At 43.5% G+C, this 14,600-nt stretch overlaps 1 protein-coding gene across 5 annotated transcripts in view; it reads left to right on the forward strand.

The window, feature by feature from the left end:
• Nucleotides 1-1,683: 1,683 nt before the first annotated feature.
• The window catches only part of TAMM41 (TAM41 mitochondrial translocator assembly and maintenance homolog), a 110,694-nt gene continuing 97,777 nt past the window's right edge, over nucleotides 1,684-14,600 (forward strand). For all 5 annotated transcript variants that reach the window (XR_014016956.1, XM_081247427.1, XM_081247428.1 and 2 more), the window contains exons 1-3: nucleotides 1,684-2,036; nucleotides 4,676-4,858; nucleotides 7,292-7,384. Coding sequence is in view for 4 of the 5 variants with exons in the window: in XM_081247427.1 (XP_081103553.1) it covers nucleotides 1,902-2,036; nucleotides 4,676-4,858; nucleotides 7,292-7,384 (411 nt within the window). In the remaining variant the exon portion in view is untranslated. The remainder of the gene's footprint in view (nucleotides 2,037-4,675; nucleotides 4,859-7,291; nucleotides 7,385-14,600) is intronic.

Consider the following 14,600-nt stretch of genomic DNA (forward strand, 5'->3'; position numbering starts at 1 on the left):
TAGGTGGTCTGTATCCTCTTGTGAAAAATGATAGTCTAAGAGAACCTGCCTCAGAGGTCTTTGGAATGAAGAGAACGGATAAGTATAGAGAATGCTTGGAATAGAAAATAAACAATTGTCACCTATTATTATTGTCCTATCGATCGATCCTTCCTTGGTAGAATCTCCCATCTGTCTTCTGCTTGATAATCTCCTACCCATCCTTTAAGGCCTGGCTCAAATGCCATCACTGCAAAATCTCCTCTGGTCTCTCCCTGCACATCCAGAACTGATTGACGCCCCCTCATCATAGGTACTGCAGGGCACTGGGTACCCAGCTTCACCACCACATGTTATATTCTGGGTTTGCTTGTCTGTCTCCTCCATAGACCCTGAGCGCCTGCAAAGCATCATTCCTAGTCATCTTGACTTACCTCAGAGTTTGAATTCCAATAATCATTTTTCAAATTGAATTAATCCCATCCCTGCCTCTATCACCCCAGGCCAGGCAACTTAATTCACAATGAAACTATGGTAACAGCTTCCTAACTGGTCTCCCTGCCTCTCTTTCCCCACTCTGATCCAGGCTAACATTTGAGCCTGACAGGTCCCTGCTCAAAACCCTTCAAGGACCGAGTGGAATTGTAGGACATGGAGCCAGATTCTTCATTCCAGTTTTGCCACAGGCTGATGTGATCCCAAGCACATTGCTTTCTCTAACGCTTAGCTGCTTCATCTGTAAAATGAAGGCAATCACATCCTCCCACAAGGCAGTAGAGGGAACTCAATGAAAAATGCCTGTGAGTGCATCACTGTTACACAAATTTAGCTATTACTATTTGTGTTATTGTTGAGAGGACGTGATCATCAGGGAAGAAGGGAAGAGTATCTGAAAAGTCTCTGTCTGGGGACTCAAACTACATCCTGAATGGCCCTGTGACCTGGAGCAAGTTTCTCTAGTTATACACAAAGAGGTGAGCTCTTCACCTGGGGTCCCGTTTCCACCAGAAACTGCATTTAATGTGCCTTTTTATGAGCCCAGTCCACAAAACGAAGGGGCAAATACTCCTCCCCATGCTTAAAATTAAATACAAATATCAGAGAACCTTGGTGCAGGCTTTTTGTTGTTGTTGTTGTTTTTGCTTTAACCATTTATGGAACACTTTCATACCCATTATCGGATTTGAAAAGGGCTTTAATGGGAAGAAGGCACAGCAAATTCTTACCATTAATAATCTCTGGATGGTGGGATTGGGGGTGATTTTAATCTTATTTATGTCTTCCTAAACCTTCAAAATCTTCTGCAGTTTTGGAGCTGCATAGAGACATGGTTACACATGTTGCTAATGCAGTAAATGCCACTGAATTGTAAAGCGTACAATTTTAGGTTATATGAATTTCACCTCATCAAAAAGATGGTCTGCAATACTACACGCATGATTTCCTAGTCACTTATTAAAATGTGGTTTGAGGGGAGAACAAAAAAGAACTTTTATGGTTCAAAAGCAGTTCAATCAGCTGTTAACTTGCCCCCACTCATGTCCAGGTCACCGTCCCAGGCTGCCAGCCTGCAGTGCGCTCCTCCGACCACCAGGGGTCTCTGCGAAGGCCTCGCGTCCCCGCTCGCGCGCGAACGCCTGCTCTTACTCTTGCGCCTTCGGAGCACGTGTGCGTGCAGGAGGCGTGGCCCGGGGTGGGCACTAGACCGGCCCGACCGACGCTTATCCGGTTGCTTGCCGGTTGCCTACCCTCCTTGTGTGTGACTGGTGTGCAGCCCCGAGTCCTTGCCAGCTCCTCCACTCCCCGCCCCCGGCTGCAGCTTTCTCTCGTCTGGGCCGGTCCCCGGCTTCCATCTCCCACCCTGAGCGGGTACTCGTTCCCCGCCTGCTGCCTCCAAGGGTCCCTGTCTGAGCCCCGGCCCCATGGCTCTGCAGGCTTTGCAGAGCTCGGGGGTGGCCTTTCGCAAGATCCTGTCTCACTTCCCCGAGGAGCTGAGCCTGGCTTTCGCCTACGGCTCGGGGGTGTACCGCCAGGCGGGGCCCAACTCAGACCAAAAGGTGAGCCCGGGCCGGCCCCACGCCGGGAATGTTCTCACGAGTTCCCTTTGCCTTCGGTCCCTCCAGAGTCCTAGAGCTGCCTGTCTGCTCTGCGCACTCCACGTATCAACTGGCAAAGTACAAACCGTACAAAAGTGCTCCTAGTAGAACGATAGCGTGAGCTGAGTTTTGAAGGATACGTAGGAGTCAGCTTAGGTCTAGAGCGGGAGGTGCAATCATGCGGAGGGAAGAGCTGATGCAGCGACAAGATGGAAGAAAGGAAGAGAAATATTTGCCAGGAGCTAGTTCAGTGTTCCCAGCCTCGGCTGAACATTGGAGTTTTCTGGGAAGCTTAAAAAAATTGGGCCTCCCTGGTGGTGCAGTGGTTGAGAGTCCGCCTGCCGATGCAGGGGATGCGGGTTCGTGCCCCGGTCCGGGAGGATCCCATATGCCGCGGAGCGGCTGGGCCCGTGAGCCATGGCTGCTGAGCCTGCGCGTCCGGAGCCTGTGCTCCGCAACGGGAGAGGCCACAGCGGTGAGAGGCCCGCGTACCGCACAAAAAAAAAAAAAAAAAAATACAGATACCTGGGTTCCAACTGCGGAGATTGAGATTTAATTGGTCTGAGATGAGCCTGGGCTTCAGGAACTTTAAAAACTTCCCAGGTGATTCTACTACGCAGCCAAGCTTGAGAATCACGTCTCTGGTTGTAGGAGAAAATACAGAATGATTCTCCTGACTTGGGGAAGCTGACGGACTGATTGTAGGGTCAGGGCACGGGCAGTGACGTTTACTGACCGCGGAAGTTAGTGATAAGCAGCATATTTGCCCCTGCTCAGGACATTTAGCAGGAGTCTGTTTAGGGCTAGGCATTGTTCTCTTCAGAGTTGGCTGAGCACAACAGTAGTGAGGGTACAGTTTTCCTTGTGATTGCAGTTTTTTTTTTAATTCTGCAAATGGAAAAAAAACTTTGCTTCCAAGGTGGCGACAAGATTCAAGACATAGCAGACAAGTGGCAGGCAGATATTTTCCATTTAAATGAGGCTTTTAATTGACTTTGATACAGCTTTTGAGCTCTTGCTGAATTAATGTAAAAGGAGCGCGAGTCTAGATAGAGATGTTTTCTGTCTGTGCAACTCGTGTTCTGGACTGGGTTTCTTTAATAAATGAAGGAAATGATAGTGTGTAGTTTGCACTAGGGCCTCGTGGATTTGGACACCTGGCTGTAATCTGTCTTTCAGTTAACCTTCGTCTCTTCGCTTCCTGGTGAGGCCGTCTGTACCGTTGCTTGGATTTCCTGCTTCCCACCTATACTAGTATTTAAGTAATAGTTTTCTTTAAATTGAGAGCATATGAGAAATTACAGATTTGGAGCATATAGGTTGGGCAACCTAACTGTAGTTTGCAATAGGCTAGTTATTTTCTTGTAACATACATTAACATAAATTTTTAAAAAACATGTCCACCCCAAATCTTAAGTATCACCCACCACTGGTTTGTGGATCACACTGTGGGAAACTCAGAACAGGCCTTGGCCTCCTGATTCTATAGACGCCTCTTCATTTTCCTGTGTAGATTTTCCTTTGAGCAGACCTGGAATTCCCTCCAAGAAAAGGTCCTTCATTTTCCCTCACCCTCATTCCCTACAAGTTAACAAGTAAACTCCAGCACCTAAGTCTCTCCCAGATGAGCCCCTGCCCTCAGTGCCTTAGTGGCAGTTAGCCTCGTGTGGTGTTCCATCCTTTAGTCTCTCCTCCTCCCTTTCTACTGCAGGAACATTTCTTAGCATGCAACCAGCCTCCCTCTCTGGTCCCATCTCCCGCCACTCCCCTGCCTGCGTCCCATTCCAGTCCTACCGGCTCTCATCTCCACAAGAATGTTTTCCCCTAACAGCACTCCCTCCCTTCCTCAGGCCTCCTAGTACTTCACCAAGCCCGCTTAACTTGCACATTCTTTTAAGACTCAGACTTATCAGAGTCTGGAAGAATGTAAACCTGTAGGAAAATTCCTCCTTCTTCTCTGACCCCACTCTGAGTGAAATTAGTGCATTTTGTGTTCTCCTACCAAGTTTTTGCTAGCAACCTGTCTATTCTCCCCAGTAGACTTTGAGGTCTTTACCTCTATCCCAGGACCTATGGGTGAGAGTTAAATTAACTTATTTCCCTTTACATAACGCTTTATAGAGCTTGTCCATATGGTGTTATTTGATCTGGAAGAAAAGTAGAGCACGTTTAACTAGATTTAGATGAAAGACTGTGGCAAAGTGGTCCAGCACAGAATTTGGAGCCAGATTATGTCTGTCACTCAGTAGCCATGTGTCCTTGGGCAAGGAACTTACTCTGTGCCTTGGTTTTCCTTTCCTATAAAAATGGGATAATGACAGTACTTACCTGGTAGGATTGTTTTGAGGCTAAAAAGAGTTACTATATGTATAATATATCAAGTGTTTAAAAGAGGTCCGGAACATCAATAAGTGTTACTCTTATTATGTGAGTTGACAAAAACGAAGCTCAGATTGGTTCCAGGGACTTGCTTAAGTTTCTGATGACAGCCCTGGGTCTGCTGTTAATCACAGCAGCATAGAGTCTTAGAGCTTTCCACTCTGCCTAGGTGCCTTTCTAGGAATTAAAACTAAAATTATTCTCTTTTCTTCACCTCCCAGGATGCCATGCTGGACTTCGTGTTCACAGTCGATGACCCTGTTGCATGGCATTCAAAGAACCTGAAGAAAAACTGGAACCATTACTCTTTCCTAAAAGTTCTGGGGCCCAGGTTTATCACCACTGTCCAGAATAACTACGGCGCCGGGGTTTACTACAACCCATTGATCATGTGTGATGGGAGGGTAAGTGACTGCGGGCCTTTGTCTTAACTTGGGTGGTTATTAACCTTTGTTAATAGAATACCAGCTAAATAAATGTGTTCTTACAGTTAGGAAATGTTCACACTTTTGCTGGATGAAGGTGGTGAATGTGACTGTTTTTATTTTTTGCCTTTGGCCAAATTGTTTTGGTTCTCAAATTTTAGTGTGCATCAAACTCACCTGGAGTGCCTGTAGGACACACAGATTGCTGGTTCCCACCCCCAGAGTTCCTGATTCAGTAGGTCTGGGGTAGGGTTTGAGGATTTGCATTTTTAAAAAACTGAGCAGTAATTGTCATATAACATTGTAGTAGTTTTAGGTGTGCAACATAATGATTTGATATTTATATATATATAGAGAGAGTGAGATGATCACAGTAAGTCTAGGTAACATCCATCACCACATGTATTTACAATTGTTTTTTTTTTCTGGTGATGAGAACTTTTAAGGTTTACTCTCTTAGCAACAAAGATTTGCATTTCTAACAAGCTTTCAAACGTTGCTGATGCTACTGGTCTGAAACAAACTTTGAGAACCACTGGTTTGGGCAGTGGGAGGAATAGGCAGGCCCACTGTGGATCAGGGAGGAAATTAATCTTATCTACATACAGAGGGGCAGACACTCCCAGAAAGAAGTTGCAAGTGGAGAGGGTATCGTAAGAGAGGGTCTTATAGGAGAGGGTCTCATAGGTAGATGGGAGCACGTGGTGCCTCTTGTTGCGATCGGGTGGGTGGAATTTGATGAGGAGTATTGGAGAGCCGGGGAGAACCCGGGTCCCAGCAGAGGGTTGTGTGACAGCAGGAGCCCTGCCCAGCCGTCTTGCATATGGAGGCCCCGGGCTCTACAAGGGCTTCCTGGCAGGACCCCAGTCTGAGAGGACCAATGGGGAACTGAGTCAGATGCCTCCTAGAGGTCAGCTGCGCTGAGGGTGACCCTGCTGTGCCAGCTTTGTTCCATGCTGCTGAGGGCTTAGAGCAGTCATCCTTTGATGTGCAGACGAGTCACCTGAGGCTCTTTTTGAAATGCAGATTCTGATTCAGTTGGTCTGGAGTGGAGCCTGATATTCTGCATCTGGTGATGCTGGTGCTACTGGTCAGTGGACCCCACTTTGAAGGGCAGGAGGTTGGAGTACTGACTTGAGAAGGATTTTGAAGACCTATCTGAACGTGGCAGGAATGAGTGCTGTGACTGATTGGTGACGTCTTTGGGCCATACATTTACTTTTCTGGTTAAGGTCCCATCCGACACCACCTGTGGTTTGCAGATGAGGAAACCAAGGCTCGGAGAGAGGAAATGACCTCCCTAAGGTCTTGCAGCTAGTTAGTGACAGGCCCCTGTGATGTTCCCATGACCTCTCAGCTGTTACACACCTGCAGCAAGAAGGGCTGTCTGCAGTCCTGTGGCCAGAGCGGAGGGAAGAAGGTTGTTCAGCCCAGCCTTGCACGTCTGCTCTAGTCCTGCCAGACGCGCAGCTGTGTTCTTTCTCCATATCAATATTATGCTGAGCCGATCTCTAATTAGTAGTTTCAAATCATATTACAAGCTCCAGTAACCCAATGTTTGGGCATAATTATGTGCCAAAGGGACTGTACTTTTTAATTGAAATTCTTTAGCTACTTTTTAGATCTTTGCAGCCTGAGAAGGCTGTTTGGGTACTGAAGTTCAGTGAAGTGAGTCTGAAGATATTTGTTGAAGCAAATGGGATTTCGTAACCTGGAACAACTGCATTCAGGGTTTGTGTGAATTACTATTGAAATGAGCTTGACCATAATTCCATGTGTTCAGCACTGATAAAGAGGTTTTATTTTTGAATGTTGCTTTGTGATTACAAAAGCGTTTGAAAGAGCCTATAGTGAAAGAGAAATTCACCATGTAAAGGATGTCAGTGAAGACGTTAAAGAAAATTTCTTGTGCTTTGTAATGAAACAAACATTGGAAGCCCAGACTGAAATTCAGGGACCTAGTTTAACTCTGCTGTACGTGGTGCCATCTTGGGCACATCATTTATTCTCTCTGAGCTTCAGGTTTCTTATTTCTCAAATGAGAAACGTGAACTATGTTATCACTTCTTGAAGTGTCTGTGGTGAAGGACCAGTTTTTTTATTTCCAGTCCACTGAGGACCAGTACCAGACAGCCTCTAAGAGCTACTCTGCCTCTAACGTCACACGAGCCTGAGTTAAAACAGTGGTCACTTCACCTCGAATACCTGAGGAAACACACGGTCTTGGAAACTAATCCTTTTTAAAAGATTTTGTGGAGATGTGTATTTTTACAAGGTAGGCAGTTTAAGTGGCTTTGGAAATCAAGCTTCTGCTCTGGTCAGAAATTTATTTTATTTCTTTATGTTTTGTACTTGCGTAAGCATCAGTGTGGTATTTTGCTATTTTTCATGCCCATTTCTTTTCTTTTCCAGCTTATCAAATATGGCATTATTAGCACTAGTGTTTTGATCGAAGATCTCCTCGACTGGAATAACTTATACATCGCTGGACGACTCCAAAAACCGGTGAGTGTTTAATTAGGGACGTCTCTCCTCTCTGAACCTCACCTTACTTTGATCTTTGTGATTGCAGTGACGTAGAAATGAGCTTCACACTCCTTTCCCTCCCTGCAGAATTTGTTGCCAAACAGTATCCAAGGATTACCCACACTGCTCCCTCCCTCCCTCCCTCCCTCTCAAGATTCTCCAGTTGTCTGAATGGATCAGGTTCAGAGTCAGTCCGTTGGGCTGGGGAGGATGGCAGAAGAGGTGTCCAGTGCCTTGGTGGAGCCTCTGTCCGCCTCCCCAGACCGCCACCTCTTCTGGAATGCAAGTGCCATGGGGCACTGTTTGTCCAGGGATTTGTCCCAACAGTGCCTGGGACGATGCCTGGCATGTAGTACGCATTCAGCAAATATTTGTTGAATAAGTGAATGAGACAGGTCATCATTCTGGGGCAAGTGGACTCTGATCCCCTTTATTCTCCTCCTCAGGCCCTACCCTCATTTGGGACATTGCTGGAGGAGGCTGTAGGGGCAGGCTTCTCCGGCTTTACTAGAAATGGAAACAAACAGAAAACAGAAAAAAGTCGAGAGGACTTGAACTTTTGACTTGCATTCACAAATTATCGGGTTTCTTCTTTTTTGCAGTTGTATAGTCTGTTTTCTGAGAAGGGGTATTTTCGTAGTTTAAGAACTATTTGAGGACTTCCCTGGTGGTCCAGTGGTAAAGAATTTGCCTTCCAATGAAGGGGACTCAGGTTCAATCCCTGATCGGGGAACTAAGATCCCACATGCTGCAGGGCAACTAAGCCCGCGCGCCACAACTATTGAGCTCACGCGCCTCAACAAGAGAGCCCGCGTGCTGCAAACTACAGAGTCCACACGCTCTGGAGCCCGCGCTCCACAACTAGAGAGAAAACCCACATGCCACAACTAGAGAGAAGCCTGCACGCTGCAATGAAAGATCCTGCATGCTGCAATGAGGATCCCACGTGCCACAACTAAGACCCAGTGCAGCCAAAAAAATTTTTTTAATAAAATTAAAAAAAAAAAAGAACTATTTGTAGTTGTCACAGTTGTTAATCTCCCAGCAAGGAAGAATTTTCTCTGTGCTGTCAGAGGGTCTTAGGTCCCAAAGAGGGTTCAGGAATTATTCCCAGATGCCTCTCATGGGTGACTATGCTGCTCCTTTTTTGTCAGCTATGGCAAGAAATTAAAGAAATTTATACAGTCCTAGCTTACTTGGTTGTGTCATAAAATCTCTATTGATATATTTGGGAGGTTCAGATTCTCTTGCCTTGTATCTGGGCTTAAAATTTAATAGTGTAGGTCATTAAGACATACAGAAGCATTTGATCAAGGTGATAGTTACATGGGTACATCCATGTGTAAATATTTGTCAAGCCATGCTGATTAGATTTGTTTGCTTTACTGTACAGTATATAATTTTTACTTCAGTAAAAACACGTTTTAAGTCTGGAAACAATAGGTTACTGATTCAATTTCATATTTATGTAGATGAATTTCTCATTTCTAGGCTGGATAACTAGTAAGCCTCATAATTAAGCAAATAAATGTAATTGGAAATTTGTAAATATTCCTTTTCTTTCCAAGTTTCTTTTTAAATATACAAAATATGTAGTTTGATGGGAAGATTAATAAACGTGGAATTAGAAGCCTTGGGCCTTATTCATTCCTGCTACTTATTAGCTGTTTATGTGTTCTTAGGCAAGTTGTTTTACCTTTCTGAACCTCAGGTAGTTTCCCTGTAGAATGGGAGCAGCAATCCTTGCCCTGCCTACTTCACAAAGGTGTTGAAAATTGGAAGCAGAATGGTAATGGTGGAAAGGACACAGGTGTTTTAGAATCAGACAGATCTGGGGTTTGGGTCCCAGCTCTGACACTCCCCAGCTGTGTGACCCTGCACCAGTGACTTAATCTCCCTGAGCCTTGTGACACCCTTACCTGGGGACAAGGCCAGTGACACCGACCTCAAAAGGTGTTTGAGAAATGCCTAGATCTGAAATGTCTGGCATCTAGTAGACACTCAGGAAACAATCTTTCTCTTCTCTCTGTCCTCGCCTGTCTCAGAGTTATTTTGAGATAAAATGAGATATTGAATGTGAAAATGTTATATTATTCTCTGTACTATGTTTTGTGCTTGGAATAGTTCAAGTTATTTTTAGAAATAGGCTGTAGAAAAGTATAATGCCATGAAATCTCAGAATGTAAGCACTAGAAATGACCTCACATTTCATCTAAATGTCATGTATCCTAAAAAAATAAAAACATCAATTCAAGGCAAGTAGTGACAGCTACACTCAGATTAAACAAAACTGCATTTCTCAGCTAACTTGGAAAAGAAAATGTTCTTTATAACAGTGACTGCCCCTCCGACTTATTAAGAAGCTTCTAGCACAAGAAAATTAAACAATCTTAAAAACCATTTGAGGTGTTGAACATGACACGATTTTTAAAAATCAAAAATCATAAATGGGTGAATTAACTCTTCCACCCACACCTGCCTCCAGTTTCCCTTTCCCGCAGAAATCACTGTTAACTGGAGAATTCTTAGGATAACTATCTTTAAACTAACTATTTTTACCTCTAGGTGGCAGCACATATTAATCAAACTCGATTTAACAAATCCGATGAAAAGAAAGGGTTGGTAGCATTTTGGACAAAAATAATGGGTGACTATCTTAAGAAATAATTGTGAGAGTGAGTGTGAATTTTTTGTTTTTATGTGTTTTAAAACGAGTTACATAAACTTATATTGTCTAAAGCTCTAAAATTATCTTCCATATTGCAAATAGAGTCGAATTTCTCAGTCACTAGCAATTTAAGTCTTTAAAAGGAATATGCAGGGGATATATGGGAACTCTCTGTACTTCCCATTTGGTTTTGCTGTGGACCTTAACCTGCTCTAAAACATAAAGTTTACTATCAAAAAAATATATAAAGGAGTAGTTTGCTTAAAAAATGGACATTTCTGGAAAAAGCTGAGTGCAAGTTAAATTTCTATCAGACTTTAACCATTTACCTTACCTCATAATTGAGGAGATAACCCATTTTTACTTCTAGTGCAGCTTTAAGTTTGAGTTATTTACCAATCAGTCTTCCAAGTCAAGAAACATGAAAAGTATTTAATAGAACCTTGTTGTGGCCAATCTTTTTTTTTTTTTTTTTTTTTTTTTTTGCGGTACGTGGGCGTCTCACTGTTGTGGCCTCTCCCATTGTGGAGCACAGGCTCTGGACACACAGGCTCAGCGACCATGGCTCACAGGCCCAGCCGCTCCACAGAATGTGGGATCTTCCCGGACCAGGGCACGAACCCGTGTCCCCTGCATCGGCAGGCGGACTCTCAACCACTGCGCCACCAGAGAAGCCCCAGTGGCCAATCTTTTTTTAAGTCAGAAGTCGTCTAAAGTAGTATTTGCACTTCTCTAATATATTTAATGTAAGTTGGATTTTTGTATTTCATGTTGTTCTGTATTTCATGTATAGATAATATGGCTTGAATTTTTAAAGCATTCACATTGGCAAACAAGGGTATTTTGCCACCTTGTTAAGAGGATTTTAATTTATTTAATTTATTTAATTTAATTTAATGTATTCATTCCATTTTACTTGCTAGTCATATAGCTTTTTATAACAGGTTTACTGAGATATAATCACATACCATATAATTCAGCCCTTTAAAGTGTACAATTCAGTGGTTGTTAGTATATTCACAGTTTGCAAGCATCACCATATTGTAACTCTGTTGATTTACTTTTTTGTAGATAGTAAAATCCCAGTGGTATAAAAGGTCCCTGAATGGGAGTTGGAAAGCCCGGCTTACTAGTCTTGGCTCTGCCCGGCTGAGAGCAAATCTTTGGACTTCTAGCCTTGGAAATGAAAAGATTAAGCCATTCATGTACTTACTCAAAAGACAACTACGTTTTTTCCTCTGTGCATGCCAAAAGAATTTTTTTAAAAACCACCACATTGGTAGCCTCAAGAGCCCATAGTCCAACAGGTAGATGAAAAGGCTTTTTTTAATCCAGCTCAAATGTTCACTGTTTCTTTTTGGTCCTCAAGCAAAAATTAGCCTTTCTGTTCATTTGGAATGGAAAACTACTGCGGGAAGTGTCATTTGGTTAATGGTCGAGTCTTTGAACACGAGGTAGGACTGTGTTCTTTGTGCCTATAACTTCACTCTTTACAATTCAAACTCTGTCTCCGTGTGACTATTATAGAGGAGACCACATGTGACTTTCTCTTTTTTCTGTCTTGAAAGGTACTCACAAATCTCTCAAGTTGGGCTTTTGAAAGTCCCTTCAAGTGTTGCCCCTTCCTCTCTCCAGTAAAGATTTTCCCCTTGGCAGTAGTGCTAATGCTATATCTGTGGTTCAGTTCAGGGCATTCCCAGTAAGATACAAACAGCTATTCACAAATCTGAGGACTTTCTTTTTTTCCCAGGCCTCTCTGGCAGGGTCCCAAGAGTTCACTGGCTTTTCACTCTGAACAACAAATAACAGTGCTTCTGAGACAAGTTGCTAGTTCACCTTACACTGAGAACCAGATCAGCACAGTAGCAGAGTCTTCTGAACTGACATTTTTCTTTTGAGTAAGGGTGCTTTTATTTTCACTCTCTTAACCTTAAGTAGCAAACAGACCGCCTTTTTTTTTTTTTTTAAAACAACCTTACGTAGACACTTTCTTGGAGAACAAGGGTATTTCACAGAAAAGAAAATTTCCCCAAACTTACTCTTTCCTTTGCATCTTTGTTAGTATCTCAAAATAACTTCTATTTTCATTGAGTTTCTGTAAACAGTTCCCCCCCACACACACACACACAAAAGAGGGTGAGGAATTATTGAGCAGGACCTGGTGAATGAGGATGAAGAATAGGAATTTGGAAGTAAACAGGCCTCACAGGCTCACTTCACGAATCCTGGGTCCTGGTACGGTGTGCCACTGTTCCTCGTGGGGAGATCTTTTAACCCTCTGGGCCTCAGTTTCCCCGTTAGTGAGATGAGGAGGTTGCCCTCCTAGATCCTTGATTCTGTATGGAGTGTAAGGCAGGAACGTTATTCAAGGAATAGACATAGGAATTATAATAGGACCTTAAATTTTGTTTTAATCATCTTTCAAGATTAAAAGTTAACAAGAACAGAATGCATGAGGATAACTCAAAATATTTAGAGCTGGATTTGCCAAGTACAAGGGTGTTACCCTGATTTTTGCCATCAACTCATTATGCAACCTTGGGCAGATCCTGCTCCTGGACGGCTCCTTGCTTTGACTATCTGCAGATGTTCGCAGTAATACTGAACTCACCCAAGTGCTGCAAGGCTTAATCCAGGGCCATTAAGTCCTTGTAATTATGAGGGAGGAGGTGGCAGTATGGAATTCAGTGGCTTACCTATCACATGAGAGGTTTGTACGTTATAAATATTCCCTTAAAAAAAAGCAGGGACAGGGCTTCCCTGGTGGCGCAGTGGTTGAGAGTCCGCCTGCCGATGCAGGGGACACGGGTTCGTGCCCCGGTCTGGGAAGATCCCACATGCCGCCGAGCGGTTGGGCCCGTGAGCCATGGCCGATGGGCCTGCGCGTCCGGAGCCTGTGCTCCGCAGCGGGAGAGGCCACAACAGTGAGAGGCCCGCATACAGAAAAAAAAAAAAAAAAAAAAAAAAAAAAAAGCAGGGACAAAAGGTAAAAGACGGATTTTAGGTTCTTAAGCCAGATTTATAAAATAGTTATGTTTCTAATATTGCTTTTCACAATTAATAAAAACAATTAGAGAAGAAGCTATACTTGGGGATATACATCATTCCTGTCTTTCCGTGCTATCTAGTAAAATTTTAGTTTGGAGTTTCTCATCCTGTATGTGTCTTTTATGTGCCATCTGAATTTTGTCAGAAATGATCTATATTTGATCAATAAAAGGCAATTTAAGCCCTACTTTCTAGAACACGAGAAAACTGCGGCGACAGCACTGAATGATTTAGAGACGGTGGTTACATTTCAGGTACATGGGTGTCCGTATTAGGGATTTCTAGACCCTTCGCTTGTTGAGAAAATCCGTCAGAAGCAACATGATAGTTTCAGATTATGTCAGGAGTGCACATTGGCACAATCGCTACAAAGAGCAATTTGGCAATTCTAGTTCAAAGTAAATATACACCTTAGAGCAGTGGTTCTCAAAACGGGGACCCTGGACCAGCAGCATCAACATTACCTGGGAACCTGTTAGAAATGTACATTTTCAGGCCTCATCCAGGCCTACTGAGTCAGAAACACGGGAGGATGGGCCTAATAATAATACGTGGGGTGTTTTTTTTTTTTTCTTTTGGCTGCGTTGGGTCTTTGTTGCTGCGCACGGGCTTTCTCTAGTTGTGGTGCACGGGCCTCTCATTGCGGTGGCTTCTCGTTGTGGAGCACAGGCTCTAGGCGCGCGGGCTTCAATAGTTGCGGCATGCGGGCTCTGGAGCGCAGGTTCGGTATTTGTGGCACACAGGCTTAGTTGCTCCATGGCATGTGGGATCTTCCTGGACCAGGGATCAAACCCATGTCCCTTGCATTGGCAGGCAGATTCTTAACTACTGCACCACCAGGAAAGTCCCATAATATGTGTTTTAACAAGCCCTGCAGGAGATTCTGATGCTTACTAAAGGTGAGAACCCCTGGCTCAGAGAAACGCTTGTGTTGTGCACCAAGAAACACACAAGGAATCTCACTTCAGCTGCGGCTTCAGATGAAACATCTCATTTAATCTTCCCAGCAACCTTATAAGCTTGGTTCGGTTATTAACCCTGTTTTACTGATAAGGAATGATGCCCATAGTCACAGAGCTAGTAAGAGATGGAGCTAGGACTTGAACACATTCTCTTAACTGCAGTGCAGTCTTTAAAACCAGTCAGAACACACTGGAACAATTTCTATCTTGATGGATTGGGAGAAGTCAAAGATAGCAGATTCTACTGTACCTAATTTTCTTTCCCTTTTCCTTAGTCACATTCAAAATCAGTTCAAAATAGAGCATGACCTGCTTAGGTTATGTATGGTTAAGAACAGAGGTGAGTTCTAAATAAAGAAGTAAAATGCCTTTGTCCACCATAAAATTAAGTGAAGAACAATGAGATTAAAAAATAAAAAAATACTAAATTTCCCAAAGGTCATTTATTCCATTTAGTACTGACTTCTTTTTCAAAACTCATGTTGAGTTTCCTCATTTAAGAACAATATTTGTTTTT

This window comes from Mesoplodon bidens (assembly GCF_964165515.1).
Source record: "Mesoplodon bidens genome assembly, chromosome: 10".
NCBI lineage: Eukaryota > Metazoa > Chordata > Mammalia > Artiodactyla > Ziphiidae > Mesoplodon > Mesoplodon bidens.